Here is a 27690-nt window from a genome sequence, read left to right as displayed (position 1 = left end):
TGTGTGTGGTGGTGATGTTTGTTTAGCCTGTTCTGGCAGAAAAGGGTTTAACCTGTCTTTTTGTGTTCCTTCCTTAAAGCAACTGTGAACCCTTGGGGAATATACTTTTGTGAGATAGCTCATGGTAGGGGTTTTTTTTTCCCCCCACCCCAATACTGAATATTGCTCCTGTTATTTTCTGAAACCGTGCTCTCAAAGCATTTTAAACTTTCTGTTCTCATTGATTATTGCACTAAAAGGCTTTCTTTCCTCAATGTATTTTGGAACCAGCCTCTGCCTAGATGTAAAAGTGCATATAATGAAACTTTGCCAGCAGCCAGCAAACCTCTCTCAAAGCTGTAGAGAAGGAATTTGACTTGTGAAGGCTTGAAGCATAAAACCTGCTCTAGTGATAATAGCTGCCTTGTAACTCTGCTAGGGTGTAGTGGGATTTTTGGAGCTGGCCTGGTGCTCTGGATATGGGGAGTTTGGGGGGTAAAGGAAGCGGGGGGGGCACCTGCTTTTTTTGGCCTTCTTTGTAGGAGGGAATGTATCCACATATGTGGAAACCTGAGTTTGGATGTATGGGGAAGGGAAGGCAGTTGGGAATACCCATCAGTGGTGCAGAATGAACCCGTGCATGAGCAATAGTAACGAGGTGTCTGGGTGAAAGCCCAGCTGGACGCAGCGCCAGAAGGGGTGAAGATGGGGTGAGTTCAGCTGCATCTGAACGAAGCTGAATTTGGGTGTGGGTCATCGCAACGCCCCGTGCCTCATTCCCAACCCCACCAGTGTATTTTCCTTCTCCCCCGAGAAGACTGAGATTGCTCTCAGTAAAAACACTTGACCTGCCTCGGTGCCACTGTGAAAACTTTATTCTCTCTCTCAAGGACATTGTTGTTGTGGTTTTTGGGGTTTTTTCCCTTCAAAGTAAATTAAATGCTACAGTCAGAGCTCCACTTCACACACACATACGCAGGTGGGTGCACACCTTTGCACCAAAGAACGGCAACGCTTGGAGCTGAATGTGGCTGGGCAAGGGTGGGAGCAGGTGCTGGGGAGCCAGCAGTGATACGGAGCATGGATGTGATGAGAAGAAGGGGAAACGCATGAATCACAGCGTGTCAGGGGAAACACATGAATCATATATTGTGTCAGCAGATTTGACAGATTCCACCAGGATTTCTCTACCTGTGGATCCACAGTTTCAAGTCCCTGCAACCTCCCTGTGCCGTGGTGCCTGGTGTGAGCCGTGGTGGGGTGACACCCTGGGAGGGTCCCTCCTGCCCACCCTGGCTCCCCATTTCCATCCAGGCAGCCCTTTGCACCCCAGCATAGGAAAACTCAGCTCCAGCTCCTGCCACTGCAGAACTCAGACGTGGGGGAGATGATGTGGCTGCCCATCTTGCAGCTATGGAGGGCATCAGGTGCCTTTCTCCTCCCCAAGGTCTTCCCCTGGCTCCAGGCTGTGTAAGCCTGCTTGTGGAGCCCTCTTTGCCTGGTCACCAACCTTTTATAGGACCATGTGGCCTAGATCCAGGCAAATCCATTATTGCATTGAGAAACACAAGTCCTGATTGTGGGTTTATGTCCTATTTTCTGTATCCTAAATTCAGACTCTGCCTTCACGTACCAGTCTCTAAAGACCACAGATCCAGGCCAGGTTTAGCAATGCTGGTACCCCATAGCCTAAGATTCCTCTTCTTGACATTGGAGCTTTTGGGGAAAATGGAAAATCCTCCTCTTCCTTCCTTGCTTCTGGTTTCTAGGGACTGCTGCGCTCCTGCCCCCACTTACAAAACTGTCCCTGTCCCTCCCCCCCGCCCCCCCTTGCCCCTACTCATCACCGGGGCATCCTGCCATGGGCAGAGCACATCATCCTGACGGGTAGTAGGGTACATCACTATGATAGTTGTAGTCGGGACACACTTTCTGCACCAGCCTGTAGTCTATGCTGTAGAAGGTGATGTAGATGCAGATGACTTTGAAGGGCTTTGAGCAGACCCAGGAGACATGACTTTGGGTATGCTCGTGGTAGCAGGTCTTAGATGGGTCATAAGTGCAGAGTGTGGTCTTCTTGGCACGATCCACTTTCTCGTACTCCACACGGCAGTTGAAGATTTTGGATTCTTTGGCCTCTATGAAGATCTGTTGCTCCAGGTCAAACTCGACTGCCTTGGTGGGAGGGACGAGGCTGACGGAGATGTTCCCTTGCCCGGTAGAGTTGTGTCGGAAGAAGACGTTGACTGTGCCATTGCCGTGATCAACCACCTTTCCAGTGATCAAGAGGTTCAACTTCACTGTCTTGATATTAGAATAGAAATCTCCCCAACCAAAAATTTTTTTAAGCTTGCCTGAGGCTGGCCCCAAGTCCCTCTGTCCTCTGGGGTGTGGTGCATGGTTCCGCTCAGACAAGTTATCCAGGATATCCCATAATTCTCGTGAACTGCTCACCAGCTCCAGGAGGGTCATGTTCTGCAGTAAGGTTGGAGTTAACAGGGATTTTGAAGAGAGCAGCCCTCTCGCCTTCTGCACTTGAGCGCTCTCCTGGGTGTTGGATTCATGTTGCTCTGCACCTTTCCCTGGTTCTTGGCCACGGATCACCTGGACATAGCAATGGTGGAGAGTGAGAGATGGGTGATGGGTGCCTGCAACCCTTGCCCAGGTTTGTTCTTCAGGGTCGCCCCGCTCCTCCAGACATGACCTAGACATCTTCTTTCCTGTCCTTGCATTCCTTGTTTCCCCATTCTCTTGCCTTTACCTCTCTGTAGCCCAGATTTCCCTTCTGGCAGCAATTTTGCCCTGCTTTCATTCTCTCGTGGTTGCTGGGGGAATAGGTGAAAGGAGTCGGCACGGGTGCGTTTTGCCCATTGCTGGTGCAGCCTGGCATTGGCACCTTTCTCATGGTAGGGCACTTGCGCCTGGGGGATCTCTGCGGATGCTGAGGAGAGGGTGCTACGGGGGAGGATGCATGGCTGCGACCAGGGTGCCCACCTTGTGGCCCTTGCACCGACCTCACTGCTGACAGCATGTCTCATGGACCCTTCTTCTGACCTCCAAACTGCCATGGTCTGGGGAGACACGGTGCTGGGAGCAGTGGGGCCAGCATGAGGGACAGCTAAAGCGCAGAGGTGAGTTCTCACCCCAGGCAGACGCCCTTTGCCTCCAACAGTCATGCACAGGCTCCTCTGCAAACTCTGCTCCTGCCAGCACCGGGGCTCTGTCCGCAACCAGCCATGGACCCCAACATAAACACACACGGAGTCTGGGGGGCTGCTGGGGCGGGGGCTGCCTTGCTGCCAGGCTGTGGATGCAGCGGGCTGGGAGGGTGCCCGGGCAGGAGGTGGATGCTGCAGCCCCCTTGCCCCCCCGGTGCCGGGCTGTGGAGCAAACCTCCCGGTGCCACCTGGGGTGCGCGGGGCCACCCGGCAGAGCAGGAGATGGGGAAGCCGAGTTCCAGGCCGGCCTGCGGGGCTCTGCCCCAGGCCAGGGGTGCAAGCAGCTGCCCCCAGCAGCGGTACTGCTGTGCGGGGGACGGGATGGGGATGGGGACGGGGACAACACACAGTACAGATTTTTTAGAGCGATCAGGAAGTACCCTTACCTGCAAGCCCACCCTGCCCACTGCACGCCCACTATCTGCTGCAAAATAACAGAAGTTTTGGGATGCTTGTTTTTTTTCAGGGGATGGGGTGGGGGGGTGGGGAGGTGAAAAAATTGATTTGGGAAATGTTACTGCCTGTCACCCCCCACCCCATCCCCTGCAGCCCCCCACCCCTTCCCCTTCCCCAGCGCTCACCAGCAGAGAGATGCTCCCCTGGATGAAGAGGACGATGCAGCTCTGAGGGAGATGCATTTTCCAGACGGTGCCGCCCGCCTTCACCGGATCTCAAATTTAGAGAGGGTTTGGGTGGGTTTTAATTTTTTTTTCCTCTCTTCTTTCCCTCCTTTTTAAGCGAGGGACGTCAGCGTGGGGAAGGGGGTGTCCCCCTTTATCAGCCGGTTCCTAGGGCCCCCCCCGGCCCATGGTGGCTCCGGCAGCTCCCACCCCGCTCTGCCGGACCGGGAGGCGGCTTCACCTGCTGCCTGCTCCGCTGCCTGCTCTGCTGCCTGCTCCTCGCTGCCTTGTTGGAGACTCAGAGAAACTCCGCTCCATCCCCTCCTCGCTCCCTCCCCTGCCAGGTGCTGGGAGCAGAGCGGCACCTCTGAGCGTAACCCTTTGCTGCCTGCAACCCAGGCAAGGCAACCCGGCGGCTGGGGGGTTTCCCCCGGGATGTTGGGGGTCCCCAGGGGATGATGGGGTTCCCTAGGGGATGATGGGGGTCCCTGGGGCCGGATGGGGTCCCTGGGGAGGATGGGGGTCCCCAGGGCTCAGGGAGCTCTGGCAGGGTGTGTGTATTCCCTGGAAGGCTGGGGAGCCGTTCTGCAAAAGGCTCCTCATCGCTCCGCAGAGGGGAGCATCCCAGGCTGCTGGTGGTGAACTGGCAGGAGGGGAGCGAACTGGGGTGGGGGAACAACTTGGGGGACACACGGGGGGTCATTGGCTTTGCCCTTAGAGATTGTCTTTATCTCGCACCAGGGGAACAGCCAGGACTGTGGCATCACCCTTTGCCCGCGGCTCCGCTCTTCCCACCCTGTTCCCTACAGTCCAGCCCTCCGAGAAAGGAAGAAGGCTTCTTCTCCTCCGAGTCCCCGCTGGGAGACTGCAGGACCCAGCTGCGGGCATGGCCAAGGCGGGCACCGCCGGGGGCAGAGTGGCTGTGCCCTTTGGGAGGTGATAGACAAGGCCAGGGGGGTCTCCCGAGGGAAACTCTTGGGGCCTGGGTCTGTTGGGGAGGTTTCATTTTTGTTCCTCTAATACTGGCTGCTGCAGCGATGCTTCCTCCCCCATTGCATGGCTACGTGGCTGTGCAGTCTTCTTTCCCTCCCCACCCTTAAAATTATTTAAAATAGAACTGTAATATTTCCAGGGTCTTTTGATTTTGGGGGATGGGGGGGTGGCCCCTTCGACCCACCTGCAAAGGATGTGAAGCTTTTTCCTCCTCCCTGGAGAGTCCTGCATCTCCTTAGCAAAAGGCACAGACTGGGTAGGAAGTTTATGTTGAATTTATTTGTGATTCATGGACCTGCACCTGTAAGTCTGGGCAATAGCGTTTTCCCCTTCCCTCTGCATGGCAGGAGTGGGATGTGGCGAATCTTACCTGTGCCGGGGCACTGCTACTCTGCAACCTGGGAAATCATACAAGGAACAAAGAAATGCAGATCCTGTTCCCCCCAGCCAGGCGGTTTGATTTCTGGATTATCCCAGCAGTAAAGGCATGGCAGGCAGCATTGTGTTTAAAAAGGAAACAGAAGCCACTGGTTTGCTGTTACAGAAAGACAGATTTGTGTGTGGTGGGCTTTGTCCCACTGAAGGCAGCAGTTGTCCTTTTTCCATCTTTCAGCAGGAGAAGTTGCAGTACTGAAATGTAACTTGCCAGGGACAGGACTAGAATTAACCCATGTATTTTTTCACCCCCTAGGAGACAGTTCCTCTTCTTTAAATCACTTTGCCTTCCTCTTTCTTTTTTGTATTCCCTCTTTCCTAAGGCTTTGGAAAGCCAGTTCTTGCAGTGATGCTGAAGATGGAACAAATGACAGGGAAAGAGCATGTTGTGACATGCAGGATGCTTTTGCTGAATGCCCTGCTAGCACTCCCATCTGCACAGCAAACTGGTCCAGCTTTTGGCTGCAATTGCTGTGCTGGGATCTGGACAGGGAGGTTTTGGGGAGGAAAGGGAGGTGGGTGACAAATCGGTGTGGTGGCTGCTGCCCACTGCCTGCATCTAAGGTGCCTGCCTGCAGTGCTGCCTTGTCACCTCCTGGGTTTGTTGGAAATCTGAGTCAGGATGGAAATACCATCTCAGACAGATGCCATGGGAGTTACCTGGGGGTTTAATCACTTTTTATTTGCTGTTGAGTGACTTGCTTGGTGTTGATGGCACTTGCTTCCCTGGAGTGGTGACATTTTGGGGCACAGGAAGGCAAGACACCTCCTTAACGGAGGGTGAGGAACCCAGGGAGCCCGGTTCCCCTGGTCAACCTATGCCAAAGGGAGCAAAAGAGTGACAAATCCCTCAGAAAGAGCTTCCTGGTAGCCAGGGCTGTTAAGCTCCAGAATATTCATCCAGGAGTGGTACTGGAAGGACCCTGGGGCCTCCTAAAACCAGAAGGAACACAGCATTGGAGAATATATGGCAGCACTAATGCTGTCCTGGCCCCAGCGGCATGCTGGATACCTTTAATAGGCTGCATGTCTCTAACTACTGTGATTTCGATAAAAGATCTTCATAAAACTTCCAAATGCCTGTGCCATCACTGGCTTTTCAATCACTCCAAGCATTGCATCTCCTGCACAGCCTTCCCAGAGCCGTCTGTGTTCCATGTGCTCTGGTCCATGCCACCTCCCCCACCATGCTGGATGCATGCCACCTATTCCCTCAGTGGTTCTGGGTGGCAAAATACTTTTGGCGAGCAGATCTGTGGCTCCAATTTGCCTCCCCGCAACTCGGTGAGGCTGAGCTGAGGTCAGCGCAGCTCAGGACAAGGAGGAAGAACAAGGGATAAAAATGATTTAATGTGACTTTCTGGGTTTCCTGGTGTTTGGAGGGAGCTGGGGACTGGAGCAGCATAAAGGACTGATTTAGGAGCTGTTCTAGTTCGTCTTGTGCTGCGATGGCTCCCTCCGGAGCTACTTAAATAGTCCATGCATGGTGAGCATGGGGCTGCTGCTTCCACCTTCCCTGGGCAGTGGTGGGGATGTCACCCCCATTTCAGCCTGGGGACATGTCCCAGCCCGTGTGGTGCATCTGAGAGGACTGTTGAGTAAAAGTGGGCTCCTGCATGTCCCGTGCAGAAACGGGACCTCAGTGGTGGAAATAAAACAATCCAGGGAAGTCCAGGCCAGCATTTAGGGACAGGTTTCCTTTTAAACACCGGTGAATATAATCCCGGTGCTGTAAAATTAGATGGGATTGGGGTGGGAGAAGGTAATGGAAAGGCTGGGTGTTGCTTTCCACACAGCTAAAGAAAACTTTTGTCCCTGCTGCTTTTTGCCCGGAAGGGTCCCAGGTCAGGATGGTGGCAGGGTTGGAGGGGGCATCCTGGCCTCTCACCAGGTGGCTGCTGAGGATGGGGTGAGCTGGTGTCGAGGTCTGGGCCCTGGCTTTGCTCAGCTCGTTTGCTCCAAAGTTGCAGCTCCAGCTGGTGGGTGCCAAGGTGGGGTTTGCAAGTTTATTCTGCTGAGTTTTGCAATAATGGAAGGTTCAGTGATCAAAATTGCTCCTTCCTTGTTGTCCTGTGTGGGCTTCTCCCCCTGGGTGAGACACACTCCTGGGATGCAGTTACAGTGGAGTGATGGGGCTCTTGCAGCTGCCTTTCTTTGTGCAGCACCTAGCACTAAGGCCTGGCCACCCCAGCTAGGGCTCCAGGGGCTGCTGCAAAAATACACTCTCAAATTGTGCATATTTCCAAAATCAAACATTACCCACGAGTTTCTGGTGCTTTGGGAAAACTCTTTTTTCCCCAGGTCCAGGGGATCCAGCTCTCTGGGAGGGATGTTCTTGCCACTGCAGCAAGCAGGAGATGGTTGCAGGGGGGGAGGAGGATGCAGCCTCTTGTACCTCGCCCGATGCACATCCCGCAAGGGGAAAGCAATCCAGGCTGCAGGAAAGCACCTGGGATATTATTTTTTTTTAGGTGTCATTTATCTGAAAGCTGAATGGAAAGAAGCCTTGGCCGTGCTACCAGGCCCTTTCTCCCCTGTGCTGCGCAGCCCAGCGCCGCATTTCTTTTCCTGGGTTTCTATTGCCCTCTAGTGGGATCCTGTGCTGGCAAGATGGGCTCAGCCTAGGGGTGCTGAGCTCTGCCGAGAAATCACAGGATGCTGAGCACCAGGAGGGAGTGAAACGGGGAGGGGAGAGGCTCTACCAAGCACCTCCCATTTACCAAAGCAGCTTTCTATTAAGGGATATTATTTTTGGAAGCATTTTTTTTCCGTGCAGCATTACCAACATCTGCAGAATTAGGGATAGAAGGAGATAAGACAAAAAAAGGCCAGGAAGGGGAATATATTTTAAGCAGAAAGGTTGCAGTGACCTGAAATGCAGGGGTGTGATGCTGGGGGATATGCTGGCTGTCGGCAGCATCACTAGCGGTAATAGCAAGGATAAGGGTTTTGCAGTTATCTGTGGCAGGGTGCTGCTGGGCATCTTCCTCCGGTAACATGCTGCAAACACCCACGTACACAGAGGCAGCTTAGCTACATGGGACACGTGCTGTGAGGTCCTGGTGGCTTTTGCAGGCTGCCAGGCATGTGTCTCTAAGGTCCATTGCTAAAGGGAACAGGGCTTGGAACGGAGGAGGAGAGATGCAGCATGACAGAACTGCCCAATGGGTCTGACGCCCCTGTAAACCCACAGTGCGACTCCTGCAGAGCTGGAGCAGCTGCATGTTAAGCAGCACTGTCAAGGCTGTGAGTGCCAAAGACCAAAAAAAAACCCAGCCCTGAGTGTGAAGATGCTCTGGGAGAGACAGCAAAGATCAGGAGGTCAGGGAGACTGGCTTACGCAGAGACTTAAAAGAAGCAAGGGAGCATAGCGAGAGTGGGAATCCAAGCCTTCAGATGCCTGACAGCTGTAAGGGGAGGCAGATAATTAATTCAGGTGTTGATTAAGAGAGATATACAGCCTGAGAGGCTGTGTATTCCCTGATGTAGCCTTTTCCTCTTCCAGTTACTCCGGGAAAGAGGCTGCCATCCTTGTTTTTGTTTCGCAGCCCAACACCCCAAGGTTATTTGGCCACAGCAGTGAGATTTCGGCTGAGCTCCACTGAGCCATGGCTCAATGTTCTGTCTCCTGCCTCTCCTCCAGGAGCGGCTGGATGTGTTCTGCCTTCCTCGGCTGGGCTGATGTGGAGGGGTGTGCTCCCATCGCGCAGGGAGCAGCTGGATGCCGTCAGCACCCAGAAATACAAGAAATGTGGTTAATTCATACTTAGCTCTCACAGGCCCTTTCATTAGCAGGTACCAAAACGTTTCTCCAGGCTGGTAAATACAGCTATTCCAGACTGATTTGATTTTAGGGGCCAAGGAGCAAAGCTAGGAGGAGAGGACAGGTTCTTGGGTGCCCATCACCTGCATCTCTCTCCATATGCAAGACAAGCAGATTTCCAGCCCCCAGAGTATCACTGTATGTGTGCATGCATCTGCTGGCATTCACATATGTAATACAGCTCTGTTTTTTTAATAAATGATTATGAAGGGGATGTTCATGCTCTGGGTTCCAGTGCTGTCCTGGGGAAACTTCTCCTAAATTCCTTGCCTTGTTGGAATTCAGCTGCCAGGTGGGAGGTTTGGAGGTGACAGCCCTATCCCCTGGCTATGCTCGGCCCTTCTCTGGATCCAGCTGAACCCTCCCAGCCAGGTAGGACCCATCTTGCTGGGGATTGGGAACTGGGTACCTCCAAAGAGCAGTTTGGTTTTGTCTTTGGAACACGTTAGGCTCCTTTGTTGGATACTAAAATGCAAAATAATGTTGCTCCTGGGAAAACTTTCTCTAAATCTCATTTCTTGTGCTGCCTCAGCTCTCTGCCCTGTTCCCAGCCCTGCACACATGTCTTTCCCCTTCCTTTTCCAGTAATGAAGAATAATAATTTCTAAAAGGTAACACCTCATCGCAGCACATTTGCCATGTGCCAAGACCTCTTGGCCAAGGCTGTAGGAGTCCGTTTGGATTTGTAAGCAGGAAAACAAATTAAAAGGTTCCTCCCCATTTCCTTTTTCTCTTGCAGACACCTGCAGGCAATGGGGTTTTCCTAAAGAGCTGGGGGAGGTGGTTTGGCAAGGCATTGCCTAAAAATAGAGAAAACCTGGGGGGTTAGGCGAAACTGGAGCCCAGTATCTTGTGGTGAGGATGCGACTGGGGATTCACTGAGGCATCTGGGGGTGATGTGATGCAGGGTACACCCGGGTGGGGAGCTGGAAGATGGGCTGGGGAAGGACTGGGGGTGAATTCTGCCTTTGCGAAAGGCCGCGCGAGAGGCAGAGGAGGCGGCGAGCCCTTCTGCCGTGCGACTGCAGAGGGTAGCAGGGAGCCGCTCTGGGCACCGCCTGGGCTCGGGGTGCACCCGCTGCTGCTGGGGCTGCGAGCGCAGCGCACCCCACAACCTGCTGGCCTGGGAGCAGACGATGCTGCCCAAACCCACCTCCCATGTCAGGTGTTATTTATGGCCCAGATCGCACGTGAAAACTGAATAACTTAGGAAACTTTTAAAACACGGTTCTGCAAGCGGATATCATGATTATCCCAGGAAAGCTGGGGACCTGGCAAGGGTGAGTGTGCCCTGTTTTGCTGTGCTACAGAGGGGTTTGATAATTTTTTTTCATCTCCATCTCCTTGAGGTTTCTCTGTGTTGTTTCATTTGATTTTCTCAGGCCAAATGAGGGAGTAAAGAAATTTCTTGCTTCTGCTCTGGAGGGTCTGCAAAGGGGGTCCTGTTGGTCCGGGGTGCTGGGAGAGGGCCGTTACAGCTGGCTGCCCCAGGGGTGCTCAGCTCCAGCCTGAGAGGCCCAGCAGGTCCCCCCCTGGCTGGGGACTGGTGGCTCTGGTTTCCCTTCCCACCCTCTGAGGCTGAATATAATTTCATAAAAATAACCAAAGAGGCAACTGGAGTCTCTCTGGGAGAAGAAATAATCCTGGGGAAAACAAAGCCGTGCCAAAGGAGTGTTTGTGAAGAGATAAGGGTTGGAGCCATGATCAGCCCTTCCCTGCATTTTGGGTGTAGGGTGTAGGATTTTTCTCAAAGCAAGGCTTTAATTTTTACCTTCAAATCCTCCCATAGGACAGCAGAGCATGTGCAGGCAGCCAATACAACAGCACCTCAAAAACACAAACATCAGGGTAAAAAAAGTCATTTATCCTGCCTGTTCAGGCAATGCAGGGCGTTCTGCTGGATGAATCGCTGGTGGAGGTGATGGTGAGATGATGCATCTCACAGCATCTCCTTCCTTTGGAGCAGGACAGAGATTAACAGCTCATTTCTGCTGGGCTCAGCAAACGGCAATGCCACCGGCTTTCCAGGGCAGATCTGAAATGATAAATTGGAGATGAAAAAGGTTCATGTCCCAGTAACATTTACAGTAACATAAATATGGGTCAAGTCCCATATTTACATTGTGATCCTATCACTGTGAAAAGGCAATATAAATGCAGTACAATCTATTGGCACAAAAACTGCATGGCTTGCAGCTGTCAGGGTTTCTTGACTGGCTCTTGGAGTGGGGCAGTGCTGAATGAAATTAAAATGATCAGTAAAAATGCTGTGATGCCTCTGGCTGGGACTGAGTTGTTTGCCTGCTTTTGAAAGGATAGGGGAAAAAAAGATATCTGCATGCAAAATGCCATCTGTGCTATTTTAGTCTGGACACGGAAGAGGCTGAAATCTTTACAGTTTGCTGCTCAAGCTGGAAGGAGAGGAAAAACCTCTTAGCAGCAAATCTCAGAGGCTCAAAGCTCTGCTTCGGTCCCGAAAGAGCAACTGTCTGCAGCTCTGCTGCATTAGGATGGGCTGCTTTTCCCCCGCCTTGCATGTCAACTGATATTTAAGTCATAGCTGCTGGAGTCAAGGGATATATGCTGGGATCTCACCTCACATTTTAAATGTGCTGTGAACACCTGACATTTGCAGAGAGAGGTTTGGAAAGACGACCAGTGTGTATCTAACAGCAGAGGAAGGAGATGCCCCTACCAGGCCCCTTGAATTATCACAGCTTTCCTAGAAAAACCTTAATTTCTCAGGCACATTTTAGAGGAAGATGGTTGAACTTCTCAAATGCCTCTTCTTGAAAACTCGGTTTCCTCCCTTAGCTAATCTCTAGATAAGAGTTGCTTTAGACAAACCTTCCACCCCTGGCCCCGTCCCCCTCTGCATCTTCCTGTGCCTGTGTTGGGTGTTCAAGTCTCTGAGCTTCCCTGGGCTGGCTGCGGAGGGGAGATAAGCCTTGTCTTGGAGGCATGTAATAATACTCATGATTAATATTTATTAATTCTAGAGTGGGCTGGACAGGTGGTGGGTTTTTTTCCCCATGGAAAATTTTGCCTTATTGTCATAAAAAAATGGGATAAGGAAGCAGGGAGGGTGTTTTGGGATAAGAACTGGTGAAAAAGCGGGGGAAGGGGATTATTTTTCTTTTCTGAAGATTTGGAGAAGGGGGGAAAACAGCTCCTTTTTTTTTTTCTCTCTCCTTCTTTTTTTCTTTTTTCTTTTCCTGGCAATATTTAAGCTGCTCTCTGAGCAGCCCAGCAGGCAACCCTCCAGCACTGGCCCCATTTTCCACGCTGCCCATGACTGTTTCTCACAGAGCTTCTCACCTGCCGTCTGGGCCATAAACCCCCAGGAATTTTCCAGCCTCACCTCAGAACAGTTCTTCCCCACCTTGCTGAGACTCTCCATGCTCTTGGCCAGGGACGAACCTGCCGGGCTGGGGTAGGATGGGGAGCCTGGCATGCCACAGGACTCCCAGCCTGGCCACTGGCTCTGGGGCTGTAGCTTCGTCTCATGTCACAGCAGGTAAAAAATGCAGGTGAGGGGCCCTTTTGCTGATGTTTTACATCTGCCCAAGAGGTCCAAGGATGGCGAGGTAATTTCTTCTAGGAGACTGTCAGAGGCAGCTCCTCTAAAGGGCACTAGTGCCCTAAACCTGACCTGATTATTTTTTTCAGCTGCATTGGCTGATCTAAGAGAGACCTGCCTCTGAGTCCTCTGAATGGGCGATATCCCACCCGGGGCTATATGCTCTGCCGGCATCACCAGGGCACTGCATGTAGTGGGGATGCCCACCCCGCTCCTGCTCAGCATCGATCATGCTCTGCCCAGGTGCTCCTTGATACTCCCAATGACTTTGCTAACCTGATGATGTGGAAATACATTTTTGTGGTGCATGGTAGCTGCTGACAGTCCTGGAGGGTGGTTGGGCAATCTCGCAGGCTTGGCTAATGACACCCCTACCCCAAAATTTCCTTGTAATGATTAAAAATGTAAATTTTTGGCAACCCATGCAGAGGGGAGGGTGGCGAAGGGCCAGCAGGAGAGGCAGAGGACAGGTATTCAGTGATGTGTTTCCAGTGCTCGCACTCTGTCAGTAGCCTGGGTTGGGTCCAAGCCAGGGGTGGCTGGTGCTGGCCAAGTGCAGCATCCCCTGTCCTGGCAGGCTCAGAGCAGAGCTGTTTTCTGTCCTGGGGATCCAGTCACCCACAGAAACATGCCTGGCAGAGGTGTCTTGAGCTTGTTTTGGGTGGAGGTGGGGGGATTGTTGAGGGTATTTGGCCACTGGGCTGAGGAGCACGTGGGCTGGAGGGAATGTGCAGGAGGAGGACAAATGGGGCAGGTGCTCAGTGCTTTTAAAAAAGGAGGTGAGCACGCATTGCATTGCATGTGTGTTTCTGAGTGACATCTCTGTGTGCTGTGGGGCTGGAGCAGCATCAGCCCTGGTCCTGCCCTCACCTCTGCATTTGGGGGCTCCCCATGGGGTGATGTGCAGCTGAGACCCTGCGCTTTCCTGGGGATGGCTTTGCCTTTTCAGCCCCTTCTTTCTGTAGTAGCACTGGCCTTCATCCCTAATCCATCTCAGTGGTGATGGAAAAACTGACCTGAGCCTTTCCAGCCCGGTCCCCTTTGCCATTGCTGAGCCTTCAGCTGTGACCTGGCACTGGGGGGCTCCTGGGGGGCTCAGCCCAGAGCACAAAGTGCTTTCAGTTCAGACACAGGGTCCTGCAGGCTGTCCTCGTGAGACATGCAGGCTGAGAGCAGCCAGATAGGTTTGGACGTGCGTGCTCAACGCAGATCCACGTGCTGGGACACAGCCCGGGGTTGCTCTTGGCTTCTTCCCCAAAATAAGGCACTGTCTGGAACCCCAAGTGAAAATACTGTAGCGATTGTGTTTGCCCCATTGCCTCCCAGTTCCTCTCACCCCCTGACCCTCCAGCTGCCTTATCACCACTGAAAAGCAACAAATCCAGCCAAAAAGCTGCAAATTTCCTCCTTGACACCTGCACTTCCAGCCCAGCTTTGTCCCCAAGGAGGGGACAGGGCCACACAGGTGGAGTCCTGGCTCTGGGGGGGTGGGGCAGGGGGGACGGGGGGGGGGCGGGGATGGACACGTGCTGGGTGGGGCTGTGATTGATGAGTGACTTTGCCCTCCAGGGCCACAGCATCACAGCTTTGCTTGTACAAGAGCTTTGGGGGAATTTCTGCCTTTCTTTAGGCTCTGCTTGTCACTTCACTGGGCTTCAAGCCCTCCTGCTCTGCTTGAGAAGTCTGGCAGGTCAGTGGGGGGAAAGCAACTTTTTGCACGCAAAGAGGCTGCAACACTGGTCCCAGCATTGCTTTTTTGGTGTGATAGCTCCCATTTTACCCCCAAAACAACCCATTTGCTCTCTTCAAACCCTTTTCCTGTGGCCAAACCAAGTGCTTGCTGTCACAGGCGGAGGCAGAGCACAGCGTGTTGTGCAAGCCTGTGTTGACAAGCTCAGACTCCCCAGGGAATAACCCAGATGGATTTGCTCTTGGAAAACCGTACTTCAGATAATGATGCAGCTTTCCTAATTACTCCAGTGGCTGGATCCCAGACAGCATAGAGCAGCTTGAGGATCAGGGCCAGTTTAAAGCAGCTGAGGCTCTGGGTCCATTGATGCTGTAATTTACAGAACGAAGTGGCGAGCAGGCTCTGTCCGATTGCCTCGAGGTCTAGCAGCAGCAAAGGAAGCGATTCATGGCAGCTAGGGAGGGAGGAGGATTTATTAGATCAGAAAGTCTCCCAGTGAATGCAAGATTGTTTTTTTCCTCCTAATTAACTGAAGCCAAGGATGAGCCTCAATGGGTGTTGCAGGATGCTTGCTTAAGGATGACATCCCAGGCTAGCCAGAGCCTTGGGAGAAGCACCCAAAACTGGAACACATAAAGGTCATGGGGATTATTGGTGCCGTTGTGGGTGGGTTATGGTCCTCTCCAGGCTGAGGGAGACCACAGCCTGATCCTCCTTCCTGCTGGTGGAGGAGTCACATGTGTCCTTCACCTGTAGGTGAGTGGCTGGGGGTCAGGGCACAGCTCCCCACCAGGGATCTTTGGATAAAGTCCCACAACCTTTTACCAAAAGCTGTGGTCAGAAACTGTGCCTCTCTGGCTGGCAGAGCTGTGCACCCTGGGGAGAGGGAGCACTGGGTTTCCTTCCTCTGCCAGTGCCTGTTTATGCATTTTATCCAATTACTGCTTAATGCAAAATGCATAAGGAGTCCTTGGAGCAGGGACAGAAACCCATGGCTCAGCTTTGCTGTCCTCATCGGCAAAGCCGACCCTTTAGGACAATTTCCAGCCTCATTTGAATGACTTCATGGGAAGATTTCTCTGTCTTTTTTTAAGTTCCAACCAGCTGGTGGTTAATTTTTGTCTGATTTAGGAACAAAACCCATGTCAGGATGCTGAATTTGCTTCACTTAAGCATCCCACCGCTGTGTCTCAGCTCAGCTTTTGCTGCTGGATTAAAAGCTTTTGCACCAGGGAATTGGGGCTGCTTTCAAGAGGTCTTGAGCTGGCCCACCTCAAACACCGAAAATCACGGGGCGGGGAGGCCCTTTGAAAGCATAAACCACCACCAGCATCGTGGCTTCACAGCTAACCTGGCAGGGTCCGCATTGCCAGCTGTTGCTTGACCTGAGACAGGAAAGGAACAGCTTGTTCAACCAAGCCGTGTTGTGGCTTTTGAGGTTTTAGCAAGTTAAAGCAACAAATTGTCCATTTAAGTGAAACCTACACTGCAGTTTGGTTCCCAGGGGAGCCCCAGATCCAGAGCCAAAATCTGAGAGAGCAGCACGAGAAAAATCAATCATTATTATAGGAAATCAAGCAAACTCCAAAGCTCCCTTTCCCTTCTTCCCTTGGCAAATCTTTTTTGGCTTAGATTTTCCCATTCTTATTTCTAAAGTCGACAAAGAGATAGGGATGGGGATGCATTTCCCTGCCCCACAGCCAGGTTTTACCCCAAAGGAGAGGCTGAACTAGGACCTAAAATCTCTCTTGTATTTTAATAGAGATGCACCCTGAGAGATGATTCACTACAGAACCTTCGCAAGCCCAGCAAAGAATTTTTCCAACCTAATTGGATTTGCTTTCCTTATTTCTGCAGCTTGTGTACTCCTTATTTTGTTATTTATAGAAAACATCTGTCTGAGTGTCAGCCAGCCCTCAGGTGGGAAACTGGGGCTTGGTGATTTCTTTGCTCTACATGACCAGGGTGAAACACCAGCTCTGCCAAAAGAAATAGCTGTGACCTCACTAGGTCCTTTTGGGAGAATAATGGCCAGTTCCATGATGAGCTGTCTGCAGGAGTCTTCTTGCACCTAATGCTGGTAGGAAGGCAGGGTAAAAACCACAAGTGCATGAAAAAAATGGGTAAATCCTGGCTGAAAAAAAGCCTTCCAGGGAGGCAGGAGCTTCCTCCACCCGAACCCTGTTAAATGGGAAGGGAAAAGCCAGGGATTTTTTTTCCAGGTAAGAGGCAGACCCGCAGGATGAGAAAGTGCCATAATGCTTAGCCAGTTATTACAGCTGTGATTAACCCAGGTAATTAATCTCAGGGACTGAACACAGTAGAGGTCAATGTTTTCAAAGCTGGTTGGGAGATGTGACGATGTAATTGCTTAGGAGATATTAATTCTCCCCATCCACCCTCTGCACCCACTTCTGCTCATCTTTTATGGTTTGGGGAAGCTTTTCCCTGTCTTCTACTTTCAGGAAGCTGAGGCTGAAGGCGTGTGTGCTGGCGATGGCAGCAGTGGAGACAAACGCTGCCTCTCCCATTCCATGCCCAACGGGGCTGGGGCCGGCACATGAGATGGGGGTCCAGGGCCAGCTGTGTGCAGCTGAGGGGATGACCCAGCTGCAAATCCCTGGATGCAAAATTGCTTCACTGAGTTGGAAAGGAGAGGGAACCGAGCCAGGGTGGTGGATTAATTGGGTAAGATCATGCAGTCAGTTTATGGCAGCTGGAAATCAGATGCATCCTCCCCAGTGCTCTGTTAACCCCAAAGCATCCCTCTTCCACCTTGGGCACCTTTCTGAAAGCTTTGCCTATATGTAATGGCAAGTAGGTAAGGACCGAGCTCCTGAACACCTTTTATCTTGGTGCTTTGGGATCACAAGAAACACTGTGTCAAAAAAAGTGATGTGCAATTTTATTTAGAGTCTTGGTGGCTTTTATTTGTGATAACGTGAAGAGGTACTTCATTCTCAGGCTGCGGAGACCCATGGTGCTGACACAACACACGATGCCGTCTGGATGGTTTTATTTGTATCATGAGGTACTGCTGGCAAAAGGAGCCTTGGTTTGTGAATAGAGGGTTGGCTACTGATAGCAAAGTGATTTACAGTGAGGCTTAGGCCAGCCAGCTCCAGGAGTGCTTTTATGTGACGGCCTAATGGTTATTAATTTGTCTGGAATTTACTGTAATGCTATTAATCCAGATAGGCTTGTTGGGTATTTAATGCAAATATTTTAAGTGCTTCTGTGGGACTTTTTTCCCTGGAATGGCATGTTTAGCTTCACAGCCCACTTATGAGTAGGAGCTCCTGTTTTAATGGAAATTTCAATGAATTTCCCTCCCTCCCCTGCTGCAGTGGGTGTAACTCAGCCATGCTCTTCCCCATCCCCTCAAGCAGGGCTCCCCAGGCTTGTTCGGCATCTCTATCCTCTCTGCCCTGAGGTTTCAGATTCCTTTTCTCTTTTCCAGCTCTGAACATCTTTCATCTCCTCTTCTTTGTGAGAACCACCAAACTGCCCGAGTCCCCGGCTAGCTGCCTCACGCTGGCTCTGCTTAACCTGCTCCTGTGGGTCAGCCCTTTCATTGCTCCCTCGCTTTGATTCCTGGCTTTACGTTGCTGGCTGGCAAACCATGTGTTTCTGTTTAGGTGGCCTGACAGATTGAGGTTTCCAGCTTTCTTGGTGGGAAACACGTCTCCAAAAGCCTGGAAATGTGTGAAGGTTGCAATCCGATTCCGGCTGCGTTCCTTGCTCCCCCTTCTCTGTCCCTGCAGGGAGAGCACAGCTGATGCCAAAGGCGGGGGGTGGGGGTGGGGGGGTGGAGGGCGGGGCGGGAAGGAGAAAAAAAAATCCAAACCTCCCAGGGAAACTGGAAATATATGTAGGACTTTATCCAAAGATCGATTAAATATATCACAGGCTGGGACTGTGAGAGCAGCAGGTTCCTTTGGAGGGATCAGCTCCCAAGTCCACAGCTGGAGCAAGTTGTCTCAGGGGGGGGTCTGGGCTACACAGCTGGCACCCCAGATGCTGGGGGCGAAGGGACTGCAATATTAGTTTAATGCTGGGGAGTGCTCATTTGCTGGGCATGAGCAACGGGCCCTGACTTAAGCCCCTTCCAAAGGGGTTTAAACCTGGAATGGGTGAGCAGAGCTGCCTCCAGGTGCCACCACCCCATTGCAGAGGGAAGAGCAGAGCATCCCTGGGGCTCACTGCTCTTTCCCTGCCATCCCCCGGGCTCGTGGCTTCCCCCCAGATGGGCAAGTGCCTCTACCCTGCTCCCAGGCAAGTGAGCTGGTGCTGATGGGAGACAAAGGACCCTTTGAAGTGCTTGGAGATGTGAGTCAAGGGCTGGCTGTGCCCCTGTGCTGAGGGGCGAGGGCCGAGGCGAGCTGCCCGCCTCAATTGATGGCTTTATCCTTTATTTTCTGTCTTTGCTCAGTCTGGAGCCCCTCAGCAGGAAACAAAGCCAGATACTTGGTGTTTTGGCCAGCTGAGGGCTGCTACCCCTCATTGCTGAGGATCATGGCCACTGCCGGCTGCTCCCCCAGACCCCTGGGTGCCCCAGTGTGTGGCGTGGGGCTTGGTGGGCATCTTGGCTTGGCTCCAGGGGACTGGCATGGCTTGTCCCCTTCGTGTGTCTGGCTGGAGCCTGGGCTTTCAGCCTCCCTTGGTTGGAGGACGACAAGCCGGTTGCCTCTTGTGACCTTCTCACTGAGCCAAATATCAGGGCTTGGCTCCCACTGTGGCTGAGCACATGCAACCATTTTCTTCCCAGACGAAAAAGCCTTTCTGGGAATGAGGGGGAGAGAGGTGCTTTCCACTCTTCCCTTCCTCAGAGCATTTGGGAATAGCTCAGTCTGGAAATACCCTCCGACATGAGTGCCCTTGCATCACCCACTCGGGCACACCGTGGGGGCATGAATCCCTCCCCATGCTTCTGCCACTGCAGCTTCACGGACACCCCTGCAGGGGACAGGGGGTGTGGGAGAAAGAAGGTTTGCCAAGTGGGATTACTGGTGTTTACAGGGTCAAACGTGATGCCCTGGGATAACAGGGGTGAGGCTCCTCTTGATATCATTTTAGAACAAAAATGTCCGGGGACAGCCCTACCTTTTTGCTGAATGGCTTCTGATGGGAGTGAGTGTTTGCCAGGAAAAGGGTGGCTGGAGAGCATGCTCATCCCCAGGTTCTGCTAACAGAGCCCAGTTTGTTCCTGACAGCCTGGCAGTGACCACTTTGGTCTCACAGCTCCTTTGGAGAGTGATGGGGGAGAGCAGGGGCAAGCACCTTGTCTGTACCCCAGGGCTGGCACCAAGCTGCTCTGTGGGATGGTGAGGACATGGGGAGTAAACCCAGGGAGATGGGAAAGGTAGAAGGGATTTCAGTTTTGGGGCAGAGGAAGGAGTGGGGCTCCTGCTCTGGCTCCGCTGGAGCGGTGCGTGTTGCAGGAGTGCTCTGGTGAGCTGGGCTGGTGTTTGGCCACCGTGCCTGGGTGGCTGCAGCTGCTCCTGGCCAGATGTTCTGAAGTTTCAGTCTGTTTGGTTCACAGCGCCTGCTCCTGCCATCAGGCTGGACCCCAAGCCCTGCTCTCTGCAGGTGGCAGATTCCCCTCCTGCCGTCACCGAGGGGGCCAAGAATAACACACATTGGCGGTGAAACGCCCTGGTTTCCCTGAAGCACCCCCCACCCCCCAAGTCTCCTGACTTGTGATGGGCTGTGGGAAAATGGGAGCCCCAGCACCTTCAGGAGATCAGGACTGGAAGGGAGAAGCAAATAACAGGGCTGGGGAAGGCATGCATGAGGCAGGGCAGCTGGAAAGATGCAGCAAGGGGGTAGGAAGTAATCAAGGATATTTACAGGATTCACATCCCTACATATTCAGCATCTCACCCATGCAGGCAGATTGTCCCCCGCCAGGGACCCAGGCATGGCGAGGTTATACACCAAGGGTTCATGCCTTTTGGTCTCCAAGAGAAAGTCAGTGTCAAAAGCAGGATCTGCAGTTCCAGGGTAGGAGAAATAGGGAAATAAATGGTGTGGTTCACATGAGTTACTGACCTTTTTGGAGGAACTGCGTGTTTACTTGGCCGTGCTTCACGCTCACAGAAGGGTCCTGGAGGAGAGGCTGAGCCTGAGCCCGATTTGAGATTAGACTGTCATCTGGGAGGCCTGGCTCTGTCCTTGGCTGTGGGGCTGCGATATTTCCCTTGGACACACATGCCAGTCGCTGTCAGAGAGCAGACTCAGGACAAAGCAGGCTGTGGGGCTGCTCAGCTGATGACTTTGCCTTGTTAATTGGATGTCTTAGGTGCACTCTGCTTCCAGAGACCCTGCAAGAGCTGCTGGTGGATCCAGTGTGAAGTCATGCCCAGAGACTGGCTAGGCATCCTGAGAGGTGTCTGGAGGTCCTGGCACTGGGTGGTCCTTGCCCAAAGCTGGGGCTGTCAGTGGAGTGGCCTCAGCCCCTGGCAGGCAGCAGCATGGGTGGCCAGAAGCACTGCCAGCACCTTCTCTGTTCCTTAGTTAGCAGCATTACCTGCACATGTGGGCATCCCTTGTGTTGGGAGAAAGATGTCATTTGTTCCTCCTGCTTATTCTTCCTTTTGAAGTCCTAATCCTCCCACTCTGACATCACAGCCGTTACTGCCACAGCTAATTGCAATGCCACGCAGGCAAGTGGAAGCAGCTCACGGGCAGAAGAGCCCAGTGAACCTCACTCGGGTGTCAAAGCACTGTCCAGCTGTCCCAGTAATGGGGGGAGCCACCAATGCCATACAGGGGCAGAATCAGTTCGGCTCAATGCCTTCCCAGTGCGAGGCCAGCAGTGCAGGGAGAGAGGTATCTCCTGGTTCTCATCATGGCAAGCTCTGGCCCAGGGCTACTTTCCCTGGGGAATTAAAACAAGGGAAAGCAGCTCCTGCAAGCACTTTCTCCCTGCAGGTGACCCTTCATTTCATGGGGTCAGAGCAGGGATCCAGAGCAGAGCTCTGCTGTTTGATTTGCTCTGCAAAGACAACCAAAAGGTGTTAAGTGCTTGTAATCCGAGTATAAACATAACCCTGCTGGTGTCCAACCACTGGCTTGTTTAATGCTTGCTGAAGTGCTTTAACAAAGCTTCTTTTGCTCAGTGCAAGCTTTTGGGATCCAGGCACCAAAAAACCTTTAACACCGTTACATTTCTCCAGGATATGAAAATGTACCAGGATGAAAATATATCAGGGTGAAAGTTCCCACCCTGATACAGGTAACGTTTGTCTTTTTTTGTTATTAACTTTTCACTCATTTAGCTATTTTCAGTCTTCTTTTGTCTCTTTTTATCCCCTGTTAGAATAAACCTCGCGTGTTTCAGGTGATGGGGGTGGGAGCAGATGCTGGATCTATGGAGGGGTTGGGGTCCCACACCCCAGCTGCTGCCTTCCCCACACAAAGGCCCTTTTTGGATGCTGTAAAACAAACAAAATAATGGAGGAAACCAAAGCCCAGAGGACCAAGAGGAAAGGGATGGGAAGGAGTCTGTGCTGGGACGATACAGATTTCTTTCTCGCATCTTCTAGTGATCTTCTGTTGGTTGGTGATAGCAAATGATCCCAAAGGGACTCTTGTCTTTCCGGGGGTTGCCATCACTGCATGGGATCCACGGTTGCTTCTGGTTGTTGTATCACTCCAGAAGGCTGAAGCAAAAGGGTACATCCCAGACACATGTGGAAGCGTAGCTCAGTGGCCTCACGCCCCTGGCAGCCGTGCAGGCAGCTTTCCTTTTGCCAGTTTCATCCCGGCGTTGTTTTGCTGTTTCCTTGTTTATCGATGGAAGCAGAGGTCTGGGTTGCTTCCTTTAATCTTTCTTACTGCTCTGCTCCCCACCAGGGGCAGGCAGATTTATTGCTGATCCTGTATTCTGGTTTTGCCTCCTAACATCTGTGTTAACTCTTCCCTCAGCCATCAGGAACAGCGTGGCTGGCCCCATGCCAGGTCTGTGGAGCTTCAGCCCAGGCAAGCGCTTCTGGACCGAGCTGGGATGTGAGCGGGTGACAGCACTGAGTATTTTGCCGTATTGCAGGGCTGGGGGGGATTCCATGTCACTGGCAGGAGAGATGTGCTCCTCCTCTGAGGACATACAGCACACATATGTTGTGCTTTACATATTAGACTTTCCCATGTTGTTGTCTCATCCATCCTATCCCCGTATTTACCTACCACCCCCCAGGCTGGGACCTCTGCTCAGAAGAAAGGCAGTAGTCATGTTAGTGAGCCACTGTCACCTCTATGAGAGTGCAGATGGACGGAGCAGAGCAGCTCAGGTTTGCTCTCCAGAAGCCAATGTAGCTGCTGGGACTCAATGCCGTGTCAGCATCTCCTCGGGGAGCTCTCGGTTATATGGGTTATATTCGATGCTACTTCTTCTGCAGGCATTAAGGTGTTTCCATGGATTTGGGAAGCTAGTCTGCTCACTAGCAAAGCCAAAGTTTCCAAATGGAAACCCTGGGCTGCTCCCCAGTGATGTTGTTTTATTGGTTTTGAAGACTTAAGCTCTTTTCTGGAAATGCTGTGGCATCTTTGAAGGTCCCTGTGAGTCCTGCTTGGGGTTATACACTCATTTTTACCAGGTTTCTCCTTCTCCTGCAGCAGAAGGAGGAAAGCTTTCTCTTTACCCTGCTCTTAGGTGACTGGTGTGATAATTCCATCTAAATTGATTTGAACCATTTTCTGTAAGTCTCTAGGGAATACATTTCCCAGATCAATGGATGCCACTAGCAGTGGCTGGAAATCCTGCTGCCCTAAGCAGGGCTAGGAATAGCGTTTTATTGAATCTGCAATGCCTCCCACTCATCCCAATTAATCCTGGTTTGAGCGAGAATCCATGTTTTTCTTGGGTGCTGCGAGCATGGATTGGATGCGAGCATGGATTGGGCATGGATCCCTGTGATCTAATGAGTAGGACGAAGATTTTGGTACACGGTGGGTGCAGGAGCTGCCATGGCCTCTCTGTCCCCATCACACAGTGGCTGGTGGCAAAACGGGACTGGTTTTTGGGCAGACACAAGGGGTGGCATGCCATGGGCGCATCAGGAGCTTGTCCATCCTTCCCCTTGACTCTCCATTTGAAGGTAAAATCCAGCAAAATCTCCTTTATGCAAAGCATTTGTTGAGCCTGGATCCAGCTCTGAGTGCAATGAAGCATTTTTTGGTACCTTTTGTGGCATTTCCAGATGTCCTACCCTAGACCCCACACCACCTCCCAGACCTTACCCCCAGGATCCCCTCTCCTTTGGCTTTGCTTGCTTCTTTTCTGGACAGTCCTATTGGCAGGTTTAGGGAGTTTCCCTCCTGTCCCTGCCCACACTACTGGGGTGTGATGGGCTGCAAACTGGCACTGAGGTTTCTCAGGGATGTTTCCTGCTACCGCCGAAGTCCCAGTTTAAATCACACAGAAACTAGAGATGATTTTGTGTGCAAAAAAATCTCATGGGGCTCCCAAGTGCATCCCTGCTGCTCTGTTCCTGTACCTGCCTGCTGCAAAACACAAGCCTTTTCTGAGTTAACTGGGTCAGGAAGAGTATCTGGGGAAATATCCCTCCTGGAAAGCAAATGAATCCCATTACATTTGCTCTCTTCAGACCCTGCTCTGCTCAATTCAAAGCTGCTCCCACCAGAGCTCAGACCCACGGCTGGAGATTTATCGGCTCTTGGATGCAGCTCTCTCCTGTTACTTGTCTTCCAGGGGCTATTTTACAGTGATTTCTTGCCTTCACCTTCTCACCAGCTCTGCAGATGGTGTTTACTAAGTGTATTTTAATGCATTCACCTTTCACCTCTTGACTAGACATGTATTGATCCAGTATAGATCCATGGGAAAGGCTGTGAAGGGGATGGGGATCTGCAGCCCACCCTGGGCTGGGGCAAGGGGATGGCAGCAGCTGGGGACAAGCCCATGGCAGGGCTCCGTGTGGAGAAGATAACTGGTTCCTACACCCCCATCCATGCAAGGAAATGGGTCCACAAGCCTGAAAATACAGATAATGGTGATGTTGCTATTGGTGGCAGAAATTTAGGAGAGGAGCTGGGTGCTTGGCTCCCACCATGGCTCTGCGGTGTCTGGCAGGACATGGCAGGGGCATTTATCCACAGAGTAATTTTTGATCCTCTTGTCAGCCCAGAGCAGGTGCCTGGTGCAAGCAAATCCTTTGGGATGCTGTGTTAGCCCAACTGCATTACATGGATGCCTTTGCTCACAGGGTGCTGCACCATCCCCTCATTTCCCAGGCATAAATTCTTGGGGAAAATGCATCCATGGAGCTGGTTTATCCAAGGTTTTCATGGGACCAGGATCAATGTGCCTGGCAGAGCTCCCAGAGGAGTTTTCTCGGTTCCTCTGTCAGTTTTTATAGGTGTTTTTGGGACAGAGTTTGTGAACTGGTGCAGAAATGCTGATGCATGGTGTAGGCAATGCATCCATTGAGGCACTGGTGCACGTGATGCTGTTGCTGCTGAGCAAGAAACATGTGCAACCATAAACCATAGCCTGGGGAAATGGGCCATGCTAATCTCGGGCCTGAAATTGGGAGCAACAGGAGGTAAGAGGTAAAAGCTGAAATGTCCCAGCTGTTCCCTGCCATGCCTTGCTAATATCACAAGGAAAAGGCATTTCTGTAGGCTTAAAGGAATTACTTCGTCTGGCCTCCTCGCTGTCTATGAGGCAAGTGGAGGGACCAGGACAGGCTCCTTCCAGCAGATTTTTGCATCCAGGTCCCCTCCAGCCCTCCCCTGTGTCTGCCTAGACTGCACAGCTGGGCTGCAGCCCCCACGACCCTTCCCACAACTCATCAGGGCTGAGGAAACCTCCTGGCTCCTTTTCTGAGCTACCTCAGCCCTTTTAGAGGCTCCCACAGCCTCAACACCGATCAAGCCTCCTTGCTGCAGGGAGCCAGTGGGGAATGTGGAGACTGAGCAGGCTGCGTATCCAAAAACTGTATGATAATCCCCCTAAAATAAATAGGCTGCAGAAACCCAGCAGCACTCGGTGGTGTCAGGAAAGCGAAATGCTGCTTCAGTGGAAACAGGACAAGCAGTCACCCCATGGGTGTCTGTGAGGGCATCTCCTAGGGAGCTGAGCTGGGGAGGGGGCTGTGGCAGCCCTGCCCATCCCTGTAGCCCCCAGCCTGCAGTGAGGGATCCCCAGGGAGCGGTCGGAGGGGGTGGAGGGAGCACAGCCCCCCCAAAAGAGCATCCACATGGGCGAGCATCTGTGAAATGAGCACGAAGCCCCCATGGGGTTGCCTGCACCCAGCCCAGAATGGGTGGCACCACTTGTCCCCAGTTCATTTTTCCCCTCTTGTTACAGATTTTCTCTCTCTGGGGTGAGCTGAAGAGGTAGAAAGTTAAACCCCGAGGCTGTCAGTGCAAAGGCAGTGTTGGAGGCTGGACTGGCTTCAAGGTCATCAGAATGTTCCCCCTCTCATTTATTTTTTCAGTAAACAGGAAGCTAGGTTTTCATTTCACCCCAAATCTTCGCAGAATGTGGCTGGGTTTATAGCAGCTTTTATTTATTTGTTTCTTCCTTTCGTTGGGAACCGGAGAGTTCGCAGCTGACGGAAAGCAGGGGAAGTGTCAGCTGCTAAAAACTGGAATTACAAATATATGCAGTGACTTTCACTGAAAACCTAAAACCTCCTCCCAAGGGGAAGCGGGGGGGGGCGGGGAGCAGGGATGGAAAAATGGGATAATGTTTCCTCCTGTCCCCACTCATGCTGGTGCTGGACTTTGTTTCAGAAGAGGTGATGATTTACCTGGGATGATCCCTGGGCCAGGGGCCTGAGGGCTGATTTATGGAGCAGTAAAACTGAACGGTCTTGTCTTCATCATTGGTTGGGGTATTTTTTCCCCTAGAAAAGCTTGTAGACTTTATCTTCCTTCTGGTAAAAATCCCAGCTGAGCAGAAAAGCCCTCCCAGCTACTTAACAGCCTCATCTGTCCCGCAAAATCCCATCCTGAACTGTGACTTCCGCAGTCCAGCACCCCACATGGAGCCAGCCAGGGCTGTGCTGCCAAAACCCACTGCCTGTCTGCATATCCCTGGGGGTCCTGTGCCTGGGATCAGGTGGTCTGGCACCCTCCTTGCAATGACCAGGTGATGGTTAACGGATCCACATCCGCCCTCCTGCCCTGACCCCGCTCACTTGCATTCCCCCAGGACTCCCTGTAGCCCTCCCTCCAGCCAGGGCTGCTGGGAGGGAGCCAGGTGTAGCCAGAGCTTAATTTGTTTTAAATCAGTGTGGGAGGTGTGGGGGAGGCAGGAAGGTGGAGGGAACATTTTCTGGGGAAAACAACCTTCTCGGTTTCTTTGGGAAGCTCTCACTGCATCCGGGGCAGGGGGGGGAGGGAGAGGTCTGCGAGTTCAATTCAGTTAGGGGTAATAAAGCTGTTTTCCTTTCCCCTCCACCCTGGGAGGTGTGGCACTGAGATGGTAATGGGTTTAATCTGCTGCTTGTTCAGGTGAGCCCTCTCCCATCCCAAATATCCAAAGAGAGTTTGTCAGTGGTGGCAGCAGGAGCAGCAAGAGCAGGACCTGGGGAAACCCCTGGAGATGCAGGCAGGTACAGTGCAAAGCAACAGGATGCTGGTATTCACGTTCCATGGTGCTTCTGCTAGCAAAGAGGGGAGGTAATCCAAAAAAATCCTGTGTAAAATCATCCACAAACCCTTCAAGTGCAGTGATGTCTTTGGGACAAGGTCCCACAGCTGGATTTTCCTGGGATAAGAGCCCAGTTCTGGGGATGGGGTTGTGTTTTGCCATTTAACATGCTAAAGCTCTTGGAGATGCTGTTTTGTGGAAGGCTGGGGATGCCAAGACCTGTCCCCTCAGGGTCTGCAGGTGGTGGCTCTGCCTGGAAAGCAGAGAGAGCTGGGGGGAGCTGTGAGTTTTAGGGCTGCTATGAAGGTGTCGGGCAGGCGGATGTTCCCAGGCTCTTCCCTGCTCTAGAGAAAAAGCAGGGCTTGCCAAAAGGCAGCTTTTGCTCATACACAAAGTCTGATGGGGCAAGTACGTGGGGTGATGTGATCAGCACCAAAAGCCCATTGGAGTGGTGGTGTCGGGCACAGACAAACTGCCAGTCGATACTCTGTCCAGCTGCGGAGCACCACAATTTGCTTTCCAGCCACTGTGTCCCCTGTGCCCCTGAGCAGCCCCATGTTTGGGGCTAAAATCATTCCCATCCACTTCCTCTTCTTACAAACTGGGGTGCTGATCCTGCTACCTGGCCAGGATGGAGTATGCTGCTGGAACACATGCCCTGCCAGGTCCTTTGAGGCACTGGCCATTTTGGGACTCAGCTAAAGTGACACCCTGAATTTCAAATGCCACG

General features: G+C 52.3%; 1 protein-coding gene across 1 annotated transcript; it reads right to left on the bottom strand.

Annotated features, from left to right (window-relative positions):
- Positions 1-1854: 1854 nt before the first annotated feature.
- Positions 1855-3981, bottom strand: NXPH3 (neurexophilin 3). Its single transcript, XM_037411410.1, has 2 exons — positions 3779-3981; positions 1855-2583 (listed from the first exon to the last, which is right to left on the bottom strand). The coding sequence occupies exons 1-2, from the start codon at positions 3833-3835 to the stop codon at positions 1855-1857; spliced, it is 786 nt and encodes a 261-aa protein (XP_037267307.1). The 5' UTR covers positions 3836-3981.
- Between the last annotated feature and the right edge of the window lie 23709 nt (positions 3982-27690).

This window comes from Falco rusticolus, chromosome 18, assembly GCF_015220075.1.
Source record: "Falco rusticolus isolate bFalRus1 chromosome 18, bFalRus1.pri, whole genome shotgun sequence".
Taxonomy (NCBI): Eukaryota; Metazoa; Chordata; class Aves; order Falconiformes; family Falconidae; genus Falco; species Falco rusticolus.
This window is presented reverse-complemented; position numbering and strand designations above follow the sequence as displayed.